General features: G+C 35.5%; 1 protein-coding gene across 2 annotated transcripts in view; it reads left to right on the forward strand.

Moving 5' to 3' along the window:
• The window catches only part of KYNU (kynureninase), a 127,844-nt gene that overhangs the window by 49,472 nt on the left and 54,989 nt on the right, over nt 1–23,383 (forward strand). For both annotated transcript variants that reach the window (XM_054506239.2, XM_064586463.1), the window contains 5 exons: nt 10–92; nt 10,495–10,556; nt 12,125–12,196; nt 13,365–13,439; nt 15,906–16,052. In XM_054506239.2, the coding sequence (XP_054362214.1) occupies nt 10–92; nt 10,495–10,556; nt 12,125–12,196; nt 13,365–13,439; nt 15,906–16,052 (439 nt within the window). The remainder of the gene's footprint in view (nt 1–9; nt 93–10,494; nt 10,557–12,124; nt 12,197–13,364; nt 13,440–15,905; nt 16,053–23,383) is intronic.

The following is a 23,383-nucleotide window of genomic DNA, read 5'->3' on the forward strand; positions in this document are numbered from 1 at the left end:
CAATTTCAGGGGAGCCTATGGTCATGACTTAGGAAAACGTCCTTGGATTACAGGAGATGAGACTATTGTAGGCCTTATGAATGACATTGTAGGTAAGTACAAAATGGATTTTTCCCAAAAGAATCATAAAGGCATTATCATTTAGATATAAACCTAGATTATAAAGTCAAAATCTTATTGAAGAACACCCTGGTTTTCTATTTTAACCCATTACAGTAAAGAGTGAACATACCGTTAATTGAGACTTGACGGCTATAGCAAACATCACTGGGTTATTTGGCACAAAAATAAAATATTTAATTGTGTTTTCTTGTATATTTTAAGACTAATATGTACTCCCCAATAAAGAACACAGGCATTGTATTTATTTATAATTAAACTAATTTCATAAAAATCAACTCAAATGAATTTTATAACCCTTCATTATATGACAAAATAAACACTAACCTTTACATGCTAAAACCCTAAAACACCAATCAGGTTTTGGCTCATTTCAGTTTAATCCATGGTGACTAATTTTAAATTAAGCTGAGAATTGTTAGAAATAATATGGTTGATGTTGTTCTTTATATTTATATATACGTATTTATAAATATATTTATATATTTATAATGTGTTTCCTAAAGTGAGTTATATACTCCAGGTAGTATTCAAGATAGTTTTAGATGGCAAACGTGTTAACCTTTTGGGAAAAAAAAAAAAAAAAGCTATTTAATTGGGTTGAATATTGAGCATTGCTTAAAATCTTATATGATATTTAGGGTATTGAACAAAAAAATTAATGATGTTTAAGTATTTGGAGTGCTGTTATTTGGAAATATTTAGAGGACTTAGGGAAATCATAACTTTCATAATGCTTTTTCAAACCTCAGTCCTCTACAGGCAAGTATAAACATATCTTTATTGCTTCATCCCAATTGCATCTTGGTCAGTGATCAGAAGACAATATCAACGTGAGCTGGGAGAAAGTGGAATTAGAGTGAGGACAGTAGGATTTACATCCAGAAAGAATTACAGTAATTGACAAACCATGAAAACCTGAGGAATACCTTGTTGATTCAGAAATGATTATTGAACCTCTGCTGTGTGTCTGTCAGCACGTATGGAGTAGGTACTGAGGATACAATAGTAAGTAAAATAGTGAGTCAGAATCGTCACCATCTTTATCCCATGGGATATCCTCATGGGACTCTCATTACAGGAAGATACCCCCCAAAATGTAAAATTAATATATACATATAATCATATAATAAAGAGAAATAAAAAAAAATTGGGATTAGTGCTTCAAAAGAGGTAATTTCCAATTAATGATGAAGGGGACTGAACATAATCATTTAAGTACTCTTTCTTTCTGAATTCTCACTAAACAACTCTTAGTGGAATTTAAAAAGTAAAAGTATAAAAGAACAAACAGAAATGGAGATGATAGCAACATTTTGGGAATTGGATAGCAAGTGGATAAGTGGTAATTGCCTTTGTAACAACAACAAAAAAAAAGGAAACCAAATCTTCACCTCCCAATGGAAAAAAAAAATGGAAAGCCACCTGCTTTACACTGCAGATCCTTTAAAACTTTGGAAATTACGGGGCGCCTGGGCAGCTCAGTCCGTTAGTGGCTGCTTTCAGCTCAGGTCATGATCCTGGGGTCTTGGGATCGAGCCCCACATCTGGCTCCCTGCTCAGCGGAGAGCCTGTTTCTCCCTCTCCATCTGCCTGTCACTCTGCCTACTTGTGCTCTCTCTCTGTCAAATAAATAAATAAAATCTTTAAAAAAAAAAAAACAACTTTGGAAATTACAATAAGCATCTCTAGAAGTGGGAGTAAAATAGGAATAAAAAGAGAGAGAGAGATGTGTGTTGAAAGTCTGTTTAAAATTCAGTTAGAATGCCAGCTCCCTTTCCCCATTCTATGCCACCAGGGGAAATCGTTCTCCCTAGATGATTGGGTGAGTCTCTGAAGAAGGAAGAAGGCTCCCAAGGGAGGATATGTACACTATATTAGTCTGCTCAGGCTGTCATAACAAAATACCACAGACTAGGGGGGCTTGAACAACAGATGTTTGCTCACAGTTCTGGATGGAGGCCAGAAGTCCAACACCCGAGAGTTGTTTTCTGGTTGGACTAGGGCTCTTCCTGGGCTGTACATGGCTTCCTTCTGTGTCTTCACCTGGCCTTTCCTCTGTGCACACTCAGAGACAAAGGGCATTCTGGTGTCTTTCTTCTTTCTTCTTTCTTCTTTTCTTCTTATAAAAGAAAAGTCCTAGTGGATTAAGACCTCACCCTTATGACTTCATTTAACCTTTATTACCTCCTATAGGCCCTATCTCCAAATACAGTCATACTGGGGGTAGGACTTTAACATACAAATTTCAGCTAGACACAGTTTAGTCTATAACATATTCCTTGGTGAAAACAAAAGAATTAAATAAATGTTTATCCACTTCTGTTCTAATTTAGTATCCAGTATCTATGCAGGAAACTTGAACATTCTTCTCTGTGATACTTGGACAACCTAAAGATTCTGACATGGGTTGTCCCAGTATAATGGCTCAGTAGGGTCCCCTTACAGCAAACTCCACCACATGCACAGTGGAAAAACACACTCGGGTGATGTAGCCCAAATTTACCAGACTTTCAAGGAAAATCTGTTTTAGTTCCTATGAACAATAGGAATGTGTTAGCTGTTCAAAAAGTTGAAAAAAAAAAAAATAGAAGGGTTGCAAGCAAAAGCAAGTTCTATTTCCTACTAGCTATTAACTGAGTAATCATTACTCTATATACATTTCTGTTTTATGTGGCTGTATTATACAATCAGAATATTGACTTCTAGTTTAAAATAATAGATGTAGTCTCTCATGGTTCATCTCTCCCTCCGATTTCCCCCCCTTCATTTTTCCCTTCCTTCTCCTAATGTCCTCCATGCTATTCCTTATGTTCCACAAATAAGTGAAACCATATGATAATTGACTTTCTCTGCTTGATTTATTTCACTTAGCATAATCTCCTCCAGTTCCATTCATGTTGATGTAAAAGTTGGGTATTCATCCTTTCTGACGGCTGAGTAATATTCCATTGTATATATGGACCACATCTTTATCCATTTCTGTTGAAGGGCATCTCGGCTCTTTCCACAGTTTGGCTATTGCGGACATTGCTGCTATGAACATTGGGGTGCATATGGCCCTTCTTTTCACTGCATCTGTGTCTTTGGGGTAAATATCCAGTAGTGCAATTGCTGGGTCATAGGGTAGCTCTATTTTTAACTTTTTGAGGAACCTCCACACTGTTTTCCAAAGTGGCTGTACCAACTTGCATTCCCACCAACAGTGTAAGAGGGTTCCCCTTTCTCCACAACCTCTCCAACATTTGTTGTTCCTTTCCCTGTCCATTTTTTCCATTCTAACTGGTGTAAGGTGGTATCTCAAGGTGGTTTTGATTTGAATTTCCCTGATGGCTAATGATAATGAACATTTTTTCATGTGTCTGTTCGCCATTTGTATAACTTCTTCAGAGAAGTGTCTTTTCATGTCTTCTGCCCATTTTTGGACTTGATTATTTGTTTTTTGGGTGTTGAGTTTGAGAACCATGAACCATGAGAGACTATGGACTCTGAGAAACAAACAGGGTTTTAGAGGGGAGGGGGTGGGGGGATGGGTGAGCCGGGTGATGGGTATTAAGGAGGGCACGTACTGCATGGAGCACTGGATGTTATATGAAAACAATGGATCGTGGATCACTACATCAAAAACTAATGATGTATTGTATGGTGACTAACATAACATAATAAAAATAAAATAATAATAATAATAATAAAAATAACAGATTTAAGTACAAGCCAAAAGTGATCCCTTCTATTCCAAACACATAGAGATGATAGGAAAAACATTAGATTAACAAACATACAGCAACACTTAAAAAAAAAAAAATGAATAGAAATCTCTACAGACCAGAAATACTGCCGCTGCTAAAGAAAGGAGCAGTTGGAAGCCTGGAGGCACAGTTTTTTTGGGGGGCAGCACGTGAAGCCAGGCTGAGTGTGCAGAGCCAGAATCCAGACCCTCAAAAGGAGCCCCAGGGTGAATCTGCACAGCTCTGAATGCCTGAGGCTGGGACCCAAGGCCAAAGTATTGGTCGGGCAGGGCAGGTAAAGGTGAAAACCTAACATCTCCTACCAGACTAGTCAGGTTCTTAGGAACACAGAGCCCTTGATCAGGTGTCAGCATTATCTAGAGGACTGTGTATATTTTGATGGAGGAAACTACCACCTGAGTAATCCTGGATTGTATGTAAGGGTGTGTTAAATAGTTGGTGAACAGTGCTTCCATTTATGTTCATTTTTTAGAAGCTAATTATATTCATTCAAATGTCTAACATATAAATAAAAGACCTGGAAAAAAAAAAGACCGGATTAATTTGATCTGAGCATATGTTTTCTTTAGCTGTGGATTGTTTTTTTCCTTACTAGGTTTGCTTTCAGAACATAAACAGCATTCTAATCCTGTTATTTTGTGCTTAATATTTATCATCCTCTAAAAGAGGAGTTAGAATGTTTATATACAGGCCAGGGAAGTGGGAAGGTGATACTATTTTGTGAGATTTATTTATGAAGCCAGTAACCCTGGAAAAAAGAATTCTTTTGACCATTTAAAAGTTTATAGCTCGGGCGCCTGGGTGGCTCAGATGGTTAAGCGTCTGCCTTCAGCTCAGGTCATGATCCCAGGGTCCTGGGATCGAGTCCCGCATCGGGCTCTCTGCTCCTTGGGAGCCTGCTTCTCCCTCTGCCTCTCTCTCTCTCTCTGTCTCTCATGAGTAAATAAATAAAATCTTTAAAAATAATAATAAAAAAATAAAAGTTTATAACTCTATTGCAACTTATTAAATATGCAAGTATTTTATTTGCCCAGCAAATACATCACAACCATCACTGAAATTTCAAACGAGGCATCTCTCATTGTAATTACTATTGAAAATGGGGGAAAAAAAAAACCCACTAGTCAAATTTATTTAGAAAAATAAAAGGATTGAACTTATTAAAAAATTAAAAAGTATATATTTATCAACTCTAGCTTTGGAGATTTTTCCGTGTCTTTGAAATACCATAAAAAATTATCACACATATGGGACAAACTTCATTATTTTTGTGTGTTTTTTTTGAAGACTTTATTTATTTGACAGAGAGACAGACACAGCGAGAGAGGGAACACAAGCAGGGGGAGTGGGAGAGGGAGAAGCAGGCCTCCCGCGGAGCAGGGAGCCCGATGCGGGGCTCGATTCCAGGAGCCTGGGATCATGACCTGAGCCGAAGGCAGACACTTAATGACTGACCCACCCAGGCACCCCTATTTTTGTGGTTTTGTCCTGAATGTTGTATTAATTAAATTACAGACATTTAATCCTAATGATATGGGATATAAAAGATAACAATTCCTTATTGAAATGAGTACAGTCACTTTCATAGAAATGAAGCTCAAGAAACAATATGTATTTTGTTTATTACATATATCATAATTACTATGTATTGTAAGTAACAATAAGCATATATAATAAATAATTTAAGGTAGGTAGTCTTTCCAAAGTCTCGTCATTTCTGACAAATATAATATTTCATTTGAAATGTTTTCAGTGAACAAAGGTAATTTTTAGTTGTTTTTTTTTTTTTTTAGATTATTTATTTATTTATTTGGCAGAGAGAGAGAGACACAGCGAGAGAGGGAACACAAACAAGGGGAGTGGGAAAGGGAGAAGCAGGCTTCCCCCTGAGCAGGGAGCCTGATGCGGGGCTCCATCCCAGGACCCTAAGATCATGACCTGAGCTGAAGGCAGACGCTTAACAGCTGAGCCACCCAGGCGCCCCTGATTTTTAGTTTTAATTCTGAGTTTATTAAATGTTTGTTTTGTTCTTTACAATTCATGTTTTGTCAGAAGAAATACTTCTACTATTTTTTTGTTGACCAAAGGAATGTGAATTGACAGTGTCTACAAAGCGTATTAGAAAAAATATTTTAAAAACTTGTACTTTTTAAAAAAAATGTCAGTAACTGTTATCTCCCAAATTTCTTTACTTTTTAAATTGTGTATATTAGTCAGAGAAATGGTTCTTAAGTCAAGGTGAAAAATGAGTAAGTTCACTCTGTTTTATTAGGAATAGATTAAAAATAAAGTGTTTTTACGCATATTTGTGTTTATCTTATTTGTTGCAAATCCCACCAGGTTCCCTTTCTGCCTGGTTCACTAGGAAATTCTGAGAAAATACTGAATTGGAAGTAGCAAAAACATGTAACAGTTTCTATTTGTTTCTCATTTGCATCTTTCTTCCTCACTTTGTAACCCAAGAAACCTCAAATCCTGCTTGGAAATCCAGGCTCCATAAATCATGAAATAATTAAAATAATTATCTGGTAAGTACAGTAAAAAGCAGCAGAAGTCAAATTTATTTTTGCTACCTGCAAGCTACGTAAATGTGTCATGAGCAAACAGACACATTGTATATTTGGGGCAATGATTGAATCTTTCAGGTTCTTAAAACCACAGTCTTTATTTCACCATAAAATTTCCCAAACAGAAGTAACAGGAGGATAACAAAAATTATTATGTGTACCAATTGGTAGAGTGGATAGAGGGGAGGAGGAGACAGTGAGCAACTATATTTTTTCATAGATGTAGAAAAGAATTTCAATTTTAGAAGAGAAGAAAAACTGTTAATAAAACATTTTATATAGAGCCAACAATTCTGCAAAACATGGAATAACTTTCCCTTATAATTAATGTCATATTATCAAGATGCTAGAAATAGAATTGCTGAAGAATATTATTAGTATTGTTATTAAGCCTACTTCTCCCTGGGTACATAAAAATCACAAAGGGCTAGATACATGCATATCAGCTTATAAAAATGTTGTAATGTGGACATAAATTTGCTTTATGAAACTTGTGGTTGACCCTCTGAGAAGCAATAATCCCTATAAGCTGTCTCCAGTTACGAATCCTCACCCATGCACTAGCCACCTCTGGAGGCCACAGGAATTTACTACTTGAAAGACAGAGTGGAAAGTTCTGAGACTTAGCCTGATTACAAACCTTACAAGCAAATCCACAATAACATTTGCGTCTGCTTAATCAATTATATAGAACATGGATGGCAGTTAGGAGATCCGTCACGTATCCTCTTATTAAACACTAAGCAGCTTGGGGCCCTGTCATCTTCTCTTGGCAAAATATTTGAAATTAAATTAAAATTAAAAAGATGCAGAGGAATGTTGGTAATGAACATGGGCTTCCTGTATTTGATTTACAGGGAGTGGATAATGTAGACAACGCTTCCCAATGTAATCTGGAACAAAGATTTTAATCTTTTTTTTTTTTTCTAAGACAAGGTTGATTTTGTCTTACTTCTTATCTATGAGACTTGAGGTGAGTTAGTTCATCTCTTCGGACGCGTTTCCTCATTGATAAATATAGACAATTAAAGTAGATATGTTACTGTGTGACTGAAGAATATGTAAAAAAATACAAGTCACATAGTTAGAAGTATTGGCACATAGTAAGGACTCAATAAACACTCGTGTGCCAGGCATTGAGATCAGAAGGCCGTGCTTGCTTTTAACTAAGGTACACCTCTGGTAAAGCAAAAAATTATGATCAATAAATAAACAAGCAGGAAAGCACTCCACAAACGAGAATCCTGGCTTGTACCCATCTTCGATGAGGTGATTCAAATCTTGATATTTACTGCAATGAATTGTAGATGATCTTCTAAAGTAAAAACTCTTTTTTTAAATCCTGATAAGAGTTCAGGAAGTTTTTAAAAATTTTTGCCCTGCAATACTTGTAGTTCTTGATGTTTCAACAGTAATTCAAAAAAAGATCTTGGGAAAAAGAAAAAAGAACAAAGAAAAGCAACTCGAAAGAATTTCAGTTTGCTTAATTTTTTTTTTTTATTTTCCTATGGAATGCTGATGATATTGATATATCTTAGAAGAACAAGTGTTGGTTTCAGAAACGCAATTGGAACCAAAAAAATAGGTCAAGTAGGTAAATTTTCCTTTAAAAAGATGCTAAAAATTAGTCTGATGTGTGGTGCTTTGGTGTTAGGAACCCTTGATTCTTTAGTGCCTTTAGGTTATATTTGAAGTAAACGTCTGCGTTAATGTCCTGAAACTTTAATATTTGCACCGTCCTCAGATACCCCTGTGTACACATGCGCACATGTTAAATAGACTCACCGTCGCCTTCACCAAGTTCAGTAGCAGGTGAGGAGAGCATTTCGTGAAGTGCTTGCTTGAATTTGGAGTGTTCTAAGAGGAGATAATTTTTGTGCATGGTGGCAGATGAATTACTCAAGTCAGTGAGGGATTATTTACAAAGAATTGATCCGAGTGTTCGTATGCCACTGAGAGTGAGGGAGTAAGTAGCACAGGGTCAAGTGTATGTCTACATTAATTGAGCCTACCACATCTGGTTCATTACATTCTTCACAAGAAAAATTTTAAGTGATCCAAAATGAACACTGTATTGTTTGGAGGACTAAAATTTTCAAGGAATCTACAATTATTTTAATCAGATTGCAATTGTTAAGCAAAACTAGGATATCTAACCTCCATTAGAAAGTCTCCTTCCCGGGCGTGTGGATGGCTCAGTTGGTTAAGCGACTGCCTTTGGCTCAGGTCATGATCCTGGAGTCCCGGGATTGAGTCCCACATCGGGCTCCCTGCTCGGCAGGGAGTCTGCTTGTCCCTCTGACCCTCCCCCCTCTCATGTGCTCTCTCTCTCTCATTCTCTCTCACAAATAAATAAATAAAACTTAAAAAAAAAAAAAGAAAGTCTCCTTCCCTTCTTGCCTCTTTTAGTTCTTTGCTTTCATTTTGTGGTAACTAACCTCTGAATTCTTTTTTCTTCTCATTACATTTTTTTTCAAATGCTTCTCTTTCTATGAATTCTGCTCTCCTTATAAAATTACTTTTCCTTCCTTTTCTCCTTTCTCCTTGCACTTTCTCTGCCAAAATATTTTTGGAAATAAATGGTTCTCAGAAAAGATGCATGTAAAGAGCTAACAGGGATTTAAGGATAATATTAGATTAGATATCTTAGATAATGTTTTGTTTTAGAAATAACAGTAAAAATTCATACCATAATGCAAAGAAATAAATATAGTAAAACTGGCAGCGTTTCTTTCACATATTTCCAAAAGATTTTCATATTGTAGGAGAAGACATATGCTACCGTATGCAACATAAGGTTATCATATTCATATCTATCTCGTATGTCTAGGACAAATTTTATTTAGTACTAGGAATGTAGAATGAGATTGGTCTCAGTGTGCCTTGACTTCAGACACTGTTCACCTTACAAGGACCAGAGATAAAGCTTTTAACCAATTGTTTACCAACATTGCACATCAAATGGAGAAAGCCATCTGTTAAATGCAATCGGAAGTTTTTCTCGACTAAATGGCTGTGTTGAAATAGAAATTCCTGTTATACACTTATCTCTAGTGGCCTGCCCTCAAGTGAACTTATCCTGAAATCCAGCTGTAAATTAGATTAATTATTTTACTTACTGCCTCCTCTTCTAAAATGGAACTCTAACAGAAGTATCTCTTTGGATGTGAAATACAGGACTTATATTACACATTTTCTCTAATGCCTCATACAGCTTTACAAACAATGGCACAAAACCTATTTTTCTCAGTGATAGTTCAAGAGATTTTCCTACTATACAGGTCTAATTGCTTTTAAGAGACTGTAAGAACTAAAAATATGAAAGTATTGTTGTTGTTATACTCTGCGTTCTTAAGTATCCAATGTATGCTTTGTCTTTAGGTCTATTTCTAGTGCTCAAGCACTCATTACTAAGAATTAGATCAGATTATGATTGTGTAGTGGTTATCTTAATTTTGCATATGTTCTCCATCAAATAATACCTATCTATTAATTATCTTTCATCTCAGTGTCTATGAATAAATCCCAGAGCTATTTAGGTCTTTGTGCTTTGCTTTCTAGCTCTTTTGTCTAATAAACTATTATATATCTCACTGTAATAACAATGAAGTATGTTTGGCAAACTAGCTCTCTTTTATTAAACGTGCGTTTTAATTGGATATTAGAAACAACCAGTTCTAAAAATGTGATTGGCCCCGCTTTCTTTTGAGATACACTTACCACAAAAATGTACTCTGTGGGAATTTGGCAAACTACCTGAAAATAGGATAAATCATTTTTAGTTTACAGGAATAAGGAAATGCTTCATTATTTTGTTGCCATTATTTACTATATCAAAAAGCAAGTATAATTTTAGCTAGCTATGTGCATGTGAGTCCAGATACCGTTTGATAAAATGAGGCAAGTGGGAAAACTTCCATTTCTTTGTGATGACACATCAGGTATGTCCTTATCTCTAAAAACATAAAGGAGGAAGGAGTGAAGCCTCCCTACTTTGTTGTTCCAAGTAACTTCAGCACTAATAGAAAAATCTAAATCATGATGTGTTTACTTTGCAGGAGCCAATGAGAAAGAAATAGCCCTAATGAATGGTTTGACTGTTAATTTACATCTTCTACTGGTAAGTATCCTTTCCCACCAATGTTTAGTATACACTCATTTGTAGAATCTGACATTTTTCTATCTTTAATTCATGAGCATCTGGTGGTTTACTTATTTAAAAATAAGTTGTGAGGTTATTTTCATTTTTACCAGGAAATTCTGGACTGTGATAGAAAGGCTTCTTCATAGTCATGGGAGAGTTGACTCTTGCAAAGAGCTTTAGAATAATGAATGGTTCTTACCTCAGAACATAAGGAATAAAAGTCACAGTGGATTAAAAGCAAAACTGCTTGCAAGCACACAAAACAATGATGTACAAATGCCAACAAACACTGAGCTTTTCAGAAAGATAGTTTTCCAGCATGGTGGACTTTAGCAGGGTGACATTCTGGATCAGTTATGTTTTTATAGACTAATTTTGGGGGAGAAAGTTAAAAAAAGAATTAGAAAATAGAACTAAATTGGAGAAAAGGGATCTAATACCTTAAATGAGTTACTGTATTTAAAGTGCTTCCTACTTCCTAAGTACTTAATAATATGTATACCTTAAAATGTCAAATATATTCTTGATTTGGAATATGGTGTCTGTAGTAACTACTTGATGTTTGAAAAATTTTTATTTCATTTTTAAGTGAGTTTTTGGAAACATGTCCATGTGACCAAAGCACACAATGAATATATTAGTATTTTATTTTGATAAAAATGAAGAAATGATTGTTAAATATCCCTAAAGGAACACGTTCACGGAGTATGTTAAACATGATGGTAAATAGCATAGTTTTAAATTCAGACACCTCGGGGTTTGATTCCTAGCTAAGTTACTTAATGTCTGACTTTGGATGAGGTTTCGGTGATTTCTACATCTTCATTTTCTCTCTGTGAAGATGAGGACAAGAATACCTACCTGGTATGTATATACAAGGGTGAAATGTGATAATATGTGAAAATTGCTTTCGCACCCTGACCAGTGATCAACACTAAGTCAACAGTAGTGATCATTTCATTGTTACCGTCATCAGTCAATGTTTATTCTCTAGGAACTGTGGAGGAAAACGAAGGGCTCTCCCCTGAACAAATGAGCTACTCCTCCCTGGTGCCTCTAGAAATGTTGAATGTTTCATGTTAGGGTTGAGGCCTTTCAGTTGGACCTAAAATGAAATCCCATAAAATTATAAGGCAATGGAAATATTATGTACCAGAAGCCAAATCAGCAGCATAAGATAAATCAATATACATAAAATTTATATAGAACATGATATTTCAGTCTTACAACAGAAATTACCATTAAAGGCACTGGGAAGACCATTTTTCAATTAAAATTTAAGTAAAGCTTTGTTTTTATCTCATTCACGTTATCTCCCAAATTTGCTTTTCTGTTGATAAATGTAATGAGCCAATACTTTCTTTTATTTTATAATTCATTAGAAATAAGGCTAATTGGAAAAGGAACCCTTAACAGACATCTAGATATGTCATTGAGCCATGCCTTTAAAATGCTGGAGGTTATAAAATGAAAGTATGGTATAAAATGAACAAATGTATAAACTGTGCATGAATGCTTTTCTTAATAAATCCATTTCATTGCAGTTATCCTTTTTTAAGCCTACACCAAAACGGTATAAAATTCTTCTTGAAGCCAAAGCCTTCCCTTCAGATCATGTAAGGATTCTTCAAATTATATTTATATTCTTTCTACTCTTCCTAGAGGAGCACACCATTTGCCTGTGTTGAATAGTTTATTCTCCAGTCTTTTCCAAGTAACCTTACAATAAAAAGATCTGTCAAATGCTTTTGATTAGGCATTTTTAAAATATAGATTGTAGCTTTATTTCTTTTGTTCAAGTAAAACGTGTTAGGGGAGGAAAGGATTGAATAGGAACACTGATTTATTAGTCTTTTTCAAAACATTGAGCGAACCGCTGGTTTAAATCAAGTGCAGTTATAAATGTTTTATTAATTCTTGTTGCTGTTTTATTTTATGAAATCAAATCAATACATACCCCGGTGCTTAACGCTTTAGCTACATAGAATAGGGATAAAACTTTTATTTTTCTATAGCATGCTAGCATGTGCTTTATTACTGAAAAAACATTTATTAAGGATGAAAAATATTTCTTATGGTTTATTAAATCTTCCTTCTTTAAGAAATTTGATCATTCCAGACATAGACGTGGATAAAAGTATACTGCATTTTTCAGTTTTAGTGTTAGAGAGAAATTTGATTTCTGTCTTTCTATTATCACCGTTAACTGTTCTAATCCACATCTTGTAATTTAAGTCATTTAATTATGTCCAAATTAATAGCCATTACTTTACTAAAAAGGATCAAAATCCTAATACTGAGAAAAAATTCAGGGTCTTTATAACTTCCTGTTCCTGTTCATATCTTGTACTCTCAGTGAAGGGAACTTTCTGATGTTCTTTCCTTTTACTAGCTTACTCTTTTTAGGGTAAGCCCTTCCTATAAGCTAGTTCAAGTATAGCAAGTCCACACTACTCACTCTGGTTATTTTGTAAACTCTGGTTTTGACGTAGGTTAGGCGATTTAATATCTTCTACAAATCTCTTAGAACTCTCTAAAGTCTAGATGACCCCTATGCTTCCATACATTTCTAAGATACAGTGTTTCAAGGAATGTTCAGATTCCTGCATATAAATTATATTAAGCACTTCTTTTCTGGTGTATTCTGTTCAGTCACTTTTAAACTTGACCTTAGATTTAATACAATAATATGATTTTATTGTTATTTTATTATCTCTTTTCGGAGTTATTTCAATGTACGTCTGTGCGTTGGACTTGATTCAATAAATCATTCTTCTTTTCCAGTATGCTATTGAGTCACAGCTTCAATTTCATGGACTTAACATTGAGAAAAGTATGCGGATTGTAAAGCCAAGAGAGGTATATGAGAAAGAGAAATAAATATTCATTATGTTTCTATTTAGTATTGATTTTTTTCTTCATTTTCCTCAAAAGTTAATTATTTCCATTACTTTAATGGAACTTTCAAGAAAGTATAAAAGACCTATACTTCCATTACTGCTAGCTCATTTTGCTTAAAATGGAGAATTAACTCAGAAGTTTCAAGGGATAGTCATATTACAAGCAAACTATTTTCCTATGAATACCCCTGGAGTTTGCCATATTCTTCAGTGGGATGGAAAGGGATGGCAAATTGCATATTTATTTATTTATTTATTTATTTATTTATTTATTTATTTATTTATTTGACAGAGAGGGACACAGTGAGAGAGGGAACACAAGCAGGGGGAGTGGGAGAGGGAGAAGCAGGCTTCCTGCGGAGCAGGGAGCCCGATGCGGGGCTCGATCCCAGGACCCTGGATCATGACCTGAGCCGAAGGCAGACGCTTAATGACTGAGCCACCCAGGCACCCCGTATATATCATTTTCAATTCCAAATACCATTGCCTTTGGATGCCTTTAAAATGATATTTGTTGAAACTGAATGATGCCTATCTTTTATATCTTTTTAATCTAAGTATCAAATGTTTTCCTTTGTGCTTGAATGGGGTGAGGGTGTAGAAAGGGATGTGGTGTAGCGGGAAGAGCTTGGGCCTTCCGGCCTGGCTAATACACTCCACAGAAATCCCAGGCCCACCAATTTACTGGGTAAGGGGCTTTGAGAAAGTTACTTTATCTCTCTGAGATTCCTTCATATTTAAACAGGTAACAAAGGAAACACCTAATCAGGCTTGACATATGTTCAAGATCTAAAATACTGTGCACTTTACATTAATAGAGATGTAAGGCTCTGCAGTTTGTGTAATTTGGCACCCAGAGATCCACACAGAATAAATTGTAGATTTCACAAATGATGCTCCCAGGCTGTTAAGCCAGTGTTTGAACAATGATTTCTTTCAACCCAGAATACTTTGAGAAATTAAAATCTACTCCATTTAGTTCTATTTGCCAACATGCAGTCAATTAATGGAATAGAAAGTTCTCATACCAATGACAGGATATCTGTTTCATATGTCATATATAAAATGCTAATTTCCAGCAAAAATGAAGACAGCCACTAACTTATCAGAAGTTTTAATGTTGAAAGAGATGTGTTGTGGAACCTCATGAGTCAATCATAAATTTTGAGAGCATTCTTTAGCATTACTAGATTAGAGCAGGTCAACATCAGAGAGAACCATATTCTTTATACTGCTTTATACTGATTTAAATAAATAATTAGTATATATAATACTTTTCTTTATCTTCTATTTGAAATTATGGTAGACAAACCATTTTAGTTTCTTTTAAGAAAAAAAAAAGTTTTGGATTACCATGTTATTGATTTTATTTAGAATTTGTCTTAGAATTACTGAAATCCTTCTCTTTACATATAAAATACCCATCAGTTAACAATTTAGAGATTTCAGTATCAGTACTTTTTTTTATAGATTTCAATTTCGTAAACAAGTTCCAGACTTCTAGTAGAAACTAAAGTAGATGCTATATTTGTGATACATATATATGTGCCTAACATGGGACACAGTAATTGATAAATAGCAAGAATTATCAAAAACTAAAAATAACTTAATGAACTTCCCCCAAATATTAATGCAGTTAATGATGCTTTGACCTTAAAGATGATGTCAGATTTAGCACTGGAGAAAATTTATAAAAACTTTGTAAATGGATAAGAATGATTAGGATACAAATAGATATTTTGTATTTAGCTGATTTCTCTTTGCTCAAGTTGTTTGCAAGACCAAATCTAAATTCACTCAGAATTTCCACTAAGTAACTAGTCGTTAGTTTTAGCTGGGGAGAAGTAGAAAAAACTAACCTTGATACTGAGTTTTATTGATATTTCTCTTCATTTTTGGAGCTTGATCTTTAGGTCAGTATGGAGGAGAGTCTACTCTTAAGATAACAGAAAATATTGGTTAGGTTATACTCAGATGAAAGATGTGTGTTTTTTATCCTGGAAAACATAAGGTGATGGATTGATAAATGAAGTAATTTCCAAGAAAATTTTGCCATTTAATATTTCAGGGACTTCTCATACTTTCTGGTATTTTATTGGATGGGAATAAGGAGAAAACAATTTGTGGGCATGTAAAGAGTAAAGATTAATTGAAAAACTGAAGAATAAATCAAGCAAGTAGGGTTTTGCAAAGACTTAACTTTATAAGCCTTTTTCTTACCCTTTTGTTATCATTTCTTATAATAACAAAAAGTGTGCTGAAATGCTGCTCTCTTGCCAGACTTTCAAAGACCATTAATCTGAAAAAAATGTCTTTGATTGTTCTTATGTGGGCAAGAGCTCAAGGTGAATTTTAGATTGGGAAATATGAAGTGACAAACGTGTTTTTGTGGATTGGATGTAACTTGTGCCTGACTCAACTTTAGGGGGAAGAAACATTGAGAATAGAGGATATCCTTGAAGTAATTGAGAAGGAAGGAGACTCGATTGCAGTGATCCTGTTCAGTGGGCTGCATTTTTACACTGGACAGGTCTTTAATATACCTGCCATCACAAGAGCTGGACAAGCAAAGGTATGCACATCATTTTCTCCTTCGCACCTTGCCCCAAACATCACTCTACTGAGGAGTATTCTAACTGCACTTCTAGTGAAATACCTTTGTGTCTGTGTAAAATTATTTAAAGAGTTAAAAAACAAAAAAACCCAAAAAAACAGTAAGCCTTAACATTAAAAGAAAAAAATCTGCACTCTTTTGCTTTAGGCGTCTCTATTTCAACCTTTTTTTTGGTCACTTCTGTTGTCTCACTTCCTCACTACCATCTGCTGTCCCAAAGTTGGCCTCTAATCAGCAAGACAGGTGAGCTTCCTGCAAGGTGATGTCATTGGTACTGAGTTAGTCCGTCAGCAGGCATGAGTCAGAATACTTCAGATAATACCTACATATGCTAGGACCGTTGAAACACAACTCCGGTACTTGGTCGTATTATAACTCATTCTAAATGTGATTCAGTTCTCACTTAAACTTAGGTGCTTGAAGAAAGGGAGATGCAGAATAAAAGTTAACAGTAGATCGAGTTATACACAGTGTACTTTTAAAAAGCCACTTTTTTCTTATCTTGAGAAGTTATGATCCTGCCAATAATGAGAGTTTTTCCCTACATATTTCCAAGTCACACTTACATTGTTTACTATTTTGAAATCGTGTCTCTTTATGTTTTTCTTTTTTTAAAAAGTGTTTTTAGTATTCGTTTGCCTGCAAAAAAGAAATCAGGGGGCTCCTGGGTGGCTCAGTTGGTTAAGTGACTGCCTTCGGCTCAGGTCATGATCCTGGAGTCCCGGGATCGAGTCCCACATCGGGCTCCCTGCTCGGCGGGGAGTCTGCTTCTCCCTCTGACCCTCCCCCCTCTCATGCTCTCTCTCTCTCTCCCATTCTCTCTCTCAAATAAATAAATAAAATCTTTAAAAAAAAAGAAATCAGGAACAGTATTCAGCAGCTACAATTTGTATTTAAAATCCTTAAATAACAGTTCTATTTGATTCAGCAATGAAATTATGCATTTAAAAAGGTGACAATCGAATTTTATTCTGAACATTAATAAGTTATGGGATTAATATATGTGTGAGGTCTAGTTAATATATTCAGTTATTGAAGCTAATGAATAGAACTAATGAAAAGAAATTTAGCACCGTTATCAGCAGTCTCTAGGAATTTCCAACCACAACTTCCAACTGGTTTGATGGATAACTGTGAAAGTGGTGCATTACAAAAGATATAAAGAGAATGTCTTCTTAATTTAGGCATTAAATGTTAAACACCAAAATAAAGGGAGGTCAATAAAAAATTATATTTTAAAAGTTATGCAAGTAATCACAGTCCCTGATCCCCTTAGTATACATGCATGTCTCATTAACCTTCATTGAAATGAGAAGATAGAAAAGAAAGACCATGCGTTTTGGAATCACAGTCTGAGGTTTAAATCTTGGCTAGGTCATTTAATTGTTACATGATCTCGGGCCAGTTACTTGACTTTTCTGAACCTCTTTTCACAAGTATTAATTTGGGATAGCTGGGCCCATTTCATAATTTCAGTGTTGAGAAGGAAGAATATGAAATATCTGCTGTATTGCACACATTCTGCTGTTATAGTGAAGGATCCCTCACACCTTTTACTGTCCTCAACAAATACAAAACTATGGAAAGTGGCTCAGATACACATTTTATTTCCAATTGAAAAACAAAATAAATTTGTTAACTTAGGTGCTGTATGTAATTCTCATTCTTTTTTTTTTTTTTTTTTTTATTTGCCAGAGAGAGAATGAGAGACAGAGAGCATGAGAGGGAGGAGGGTCAGAGGGAGAAGCAGACTCCCTGTTGAGCAGGGAGCCCGATGCGGAACTCGATCCCGGGACTCCAGGATCATGACCTGAGCCGAAGGCAGTCGCTTAACCAACTGAGCCACCCAGGCGCCCTGTAATTCTCATTCTTAACTACTTTGCTAAAACATTCTCTCAGTATTTTGCAGGCTTTCTTTTACTTAAAAAGTGTAATAAATGCCTACCATGTGAAACTCTCATTGAGCTTTCAGTCAAATGAAGGTAGGAATGAGCAGTTCCATCTCAATGTAACTGCACAGAAGTGACAGATACTATGGGAGTGAAATGGTGATTGAGTAGACGTCAATTTATCCATTATCAAAATTATTTTAACACTCATTTATACTCTTGCTAGACAATTTCTCCCATTCCCAATGGAAGGTTGAGAGAATTTAAAATTTAGACTCACATAGCTCTCCTGGGTGGTCTATGAAGATAAAGCTGAAGAGAAAGGCAGAGAAAATTAAAGGTGTCAATCAAAAAAGAGTTAGGAAATTCTAGGGAAAAAAAGGCATAAAAAAATCACTGTTAGAAATGGCTAAATAAGATAGAAAAAGAAAAAGGAAAGTTTCTGGAAATGAGGTATGGCATGAACCAAAATGATACTGAGATGGAGCAAGGAAAGTCAATAAGAATAGTTTTTATTTCATAATCATGTGAAAGGGAAGTGGGGACAAGAATTTTGAAAAAAATATTAAGTAAAGAAATGCATGTATACCAAAAAGAGCACAACTCATAAATAAGTGGCTTGGTGAATTATTTTGAACCCTATAGCCATCACCCACATCAAGAAACTTCTAGAACATTTATGCTGCTCAGAATCCTCAACTGTGCCTTCTCTCAGATACTGTTACCTTCCTTCCAAAGGTACCACTCCTGACCTCTAACCATATATATTAACTTTGTCCATCTATAAAAGTGTTAATATGTACTCTTTTGTATCTGTCTTACTGGCTCACTATTATGTTTCTGAGATCTTTCATGCAGTATGTAGCAGTAGTTTTGTGGGGGGTTTTGGTAGCAGTTGTTTTGTTTTTCTTTTCATTTCAGTGTATTGTTTCAGTGTATGAAATAGATCACAATTTATTTTTGTTTTCCATTCTAATCAGGATAGATTTTGGGGTTTATTTCCATTTGAGGGCTATTGCAGTAAATGCTACTCTCAACACCCTCAGACATTTTTTTAGGTAAGCATTCACACTGATTTCTGTTACATATATACTTAGGATTGGAAATCTTGGAAATAAGGTATACATATGTTTAATCCTAATCAGTAATACCAACTTTCCAAAGGGTTGTACCAATTTGGTATATACTCCCATCAGCATGTATGAGAGTATCTGTTGCTCCATGTCCTCACCGATAGCCAATCTGATTAGTTTGTAATGGTAATGCATTGTAGTTTTAATTTGCACTTCCCTGACTATTGAGGAGGTTGGGATCTTTCAAATGTGTTCTTGCCTTCTGAGTGTTTTAAGAAATGCTTGTGCAAGTGTCTTGCCCAATTTGCATTTGGTTTTGTGTCTGTCGTTATTTGGCTATAGGTGGTATAGAAATGGATTTTGAAACATAGAAAAAATACAAGATTTCCAGTGATCATCTAAAAAGAAAAATTAATTAGTTAATCAAAAGAACAGTTTTGATTCATGTAATGAGTTTCAGATGCTGAGGCTTTTCTTAAATGAGAAGGTCCGAGACCGTGACAAGTGGGGCAGGCTGATGAAAATTAAACGTAGCATCAGGTTATAAGGGAAGGCCAGCATATGTCAGTTTGAAGATACATTTTCATTTTTTGTCTTTGAAGACATTTACTTTATTTTATATTATTGGCCAACCCACTATTGCAGAACTCTGCCTCACTTACATATTTCTAAATTTTTCATATTCTATTACTTGTTTCTACTAACCATTTCTTCTTTTCTACACCCACTGAATATAGTTGCTCCTCATTGTCTTTTGAATTACTATCCCTAGAGATTTTAACCACTGCCATGATTCCACTCTCATTGCCAAGTGAAAGCTACAGGGTACTCCCACACTCGAAAATGGTAATTTATGCTCATCTCCCTATTACACCTGGAAATCCTACGTCCACTCTGAAATCAGTATGCTCTAGTTTTGTCTCCCACTAAAATGACCCTAATGTTTCATGCCACCACCCTTCTGGACCTTTAGACTCAATTCTGACACTCTCCTCTTCTTTGCCTTTTCAACCAGTCACTTCTTAATTCCACTTTCTCAGGTTTGGTCTTTAATAGTCCTGAATCAGTTATGAAGTTTTTAAGCTTTAAAACAAAATTCCAGTGAGAAATTAGCCAAAAATTAGGGATTTCTTTTTCTCACCATGGAAGATTTGAGTTAGGAGACTGCTGGGATGCACTAAGCAGTTGAGTAATGTCTGAGTGGCATCTCCAGGGTTCTCTTGTTTTTTTCTTAGGCTTCTCACATCGTGGTCACAAGACAGTTGTCCCAAGTCCAGATATCACAATTCTATTTAAGGCAGAGAGAAGGAAGGAGGGAGAAGTAGCCGTGCAGCTTCATCTGTCCCTTTCATCCAAAGTGCAAAATTATTCCCAGAAAAAGCTAGCAGATTCCTGCTTATGATTCATTGCCTTCTGAAGTGCTAGCTTCAAAAGAGCATGAGTAAAGAAATTTTTAACCTTCATGGTATTATCGTAGAAACAGGCTAAGAAGAAGGGTTTGGTTAACAACCCACAGTATTTTTTACACTTCCCATTTTCACCCCCATGGGACATCATTGTTTCTAACTTATTTCCTCTTTCCTCTTCCATCCTTTCCTAACTTTTCATTTTTCCCCCCTTTTTTCTTCCCTTCTTCCTTGCTTTATATTTTATTGTCTACCTCATTTCACAAAGCATTTGAAAATGATTCACAGGAAATTGATTAGACAGCATAATGAAATGTAAAGTGAGAGAATAAAGGGAAAAATCTCTCTGGATCATCTGGAGAAATGAATAGATTCCCCATAAATTGTAATTTCTCAACTTGGATTAAGATAAGAAATAGGTAACAAATAGAAATTATTTTCAGTGGAAACTTTTGGTGTATTAGGTAGCCTAGGTCTTGGTAACTCCTAAATAAAGCCATAAATGCTTTCACTGTGATAGATGTTTATTTATTGTTCATGCAGCCGCCGGGAATCAGTTTTCTCCCATGAAATGATCGGGTTTCCAGTGACTCAGGATTGTGTCCTATGGCTTTCATACCCTGGATCCTTTGTCTGATTCAGCCAAAGGAATGGGATAAAAGGATGTGAAGGGGCATACTAACTTCTTAAAAGCATTAACTTAACCATGGCCAAATAGTTCCACTCATATTCCATTGACTAACACATGGACATTTCTGGGAAATGAAGTGTATTTGTGCACTCAAGAATAATAGCTATTAGTTTTGCCACACCTGGAACTCAGATGTTTTGTCTTGCTGATGGAGTAGGATACTTATTCTGAGATGCAGTGTAGCATTTGCATTAATAAAAAGTTCAGATAGTAGAGACAGAGTCAGACCTGGTCTAGAGTCCATGTCCCTCCCTCCCTTTCTAGCATACTTTGACGGGCTTAATTCACTTACCGATGTGACTTCATTTCTCCACCAATATTACTGGGGAAGGTAAGAGTGCCTGTTTCCTAGGAGAATTAAACAAGATACTATTCCTAAAACACTTTAGTATTTAGTGCATTGTAAGTAATCAGTAAATGTTAGCAATTATCAGTATATGAGAAAAAGACATATTGGAATATCCAATCTACCAGAAAAAGAAATACTGGATCCTTAGGCAGAAAGTGAAACATTCAGAATTGTAAACTAAAGACACTCACTGGATACTTCTGTATTAGAAAATTTAAAAAAAAAAAACAAAAAACAACCAATAATCTGAACAGCATGGCCAAGACTTGAGATATTAGATTGAACTTTTAAAAAGTTGGGTAATGGACTAATAAAAATTTTAATAACCTTATCCCTAAAAGAACTAAGTGCCGACTGGTTATACTCCACCTTCCTTCTTCAATGCCATATTAAAAGGCCTACAACATACTGGAACTTGTGAGGCCCAGCAGACAGTGAGTGATGAATATTGGTTGAATCAATGAATGAGTGATCCCCTTATTTATCACATTTTTTACACTATTTTACTGTACCTATATGCATGCTGGCATGTTAGTTTTCTTTTAGCCTACTGAACATTGAAATGCAAATGATGTCTAAAAAAAGACTAAATTTTGCAAACTCTCCACTGAGTATGAGTACAAGCATCTCTTAGACCCAACCATAAACTGCCTAAATTATTAACAAGTAATAATCACAATTATAGCCCCAACAATTTGAATAAAAAGAAATTAATTCTGGATCCAGAATAATGTAAGACAAAAGAAGGAATATAAGTAAAGACATCATTATAAAAGGAGAAAGACATTGCAGTTTAACATCATTTAGTAAAATCTGAAGTATCTAAACAACACATATAATGGTCACCTCACCAAGCCATCCATTTATCTTTAGGGAAGGCCTAAATTCTTGTTAAAAGTAATTTTGAGGTTCTTGTAGGAGACAAATAAATGATTGATCAAGCCTCAAAATTCTACAGAAAGTTTGGCTGAGGTGTTTCTAGTATTGGCGATTGGGAGTCAATTCTGTAAAGGACGATTACAATAGAATAATATCAACAATACAAGGGGCATCTGGGTGGCTCAGTGGATAAGCGTCTGCCTTCAGCTCAGGTCATGATCCCAGGGTCCTGGTTCTCCCTCCTCGGTGGGGGGACGAGAGGGGCTGCTTCTCCCTCCCTCTCTGCCCCTCCCCACTGCTCCTGCTCTCTCTCTCTCTCTCAAATAAATAAAATATTAAAAAAGCCCACAATACTTGTGGGATTTGTGCAATGGATCAGCTGGGGAAAATTAGTACCAAATATGTTTGTATATAACTATAATATAAATTGGCATGTTGTATGATTTTTTTACATAAAAAATAACCTTTTCCAAAAAGGAATGTTCAATATTAAGTAATCTTCACTAGAAATTGTAATGACTACAGTTATTCTATTCAAGTCACTGCCAGTTCACCCAAAAGGATCTTCTCATTAGTGCTTAAGAAGAATCGTATGTCTATCCTCTATAGTATAATGACATGCATTTGGGTCTTTCATTCATTCTTTTTATCAGTAAATATTTTAGTAAATTATAATAATGGAGGTCCAAATAAGAACACTTAATTTAGCCTGGAATGTCAAAGTGACCTTAAAAAAAAAAAAAGATTTATTTATTTATTTAAGAGGGTGAGTGAGTGAGCACACAGAGGGAGAGGGGGAGGGAGAAACAGATTACCTGCTGAGCAGGGAACCTGATGTGGGGCTCAATCCCAAGACCCTGGGATCATGTTCTGAGCCAAAGACAGATGCTTAACTGACTGAGCCATCCAGCTGCCCCTCAAAGTGACCTTTTTAGAGAAGATGAGACCTGAGCCAATTCTAGGTAGGAGTTAACCAGGTAAAATCCCCTCCAGGTGCCTAGC

This window comes from Mirounga angustirostris, unplaced genomic scaffold (assembly GCF_029215605.1).
Source record: "Mirounga angustirostris isolate CCGP_5_RB_7025 unplaced genomic scaffold, mMirAng1.0.hap1 SCAF_3, whole genome shotgun sequence".
NCBI lineage: Eukaryota > Metazoa > Chordata > Mammalia > Carnivora > Phocidae > Mirounga > Mirounga angustirostris.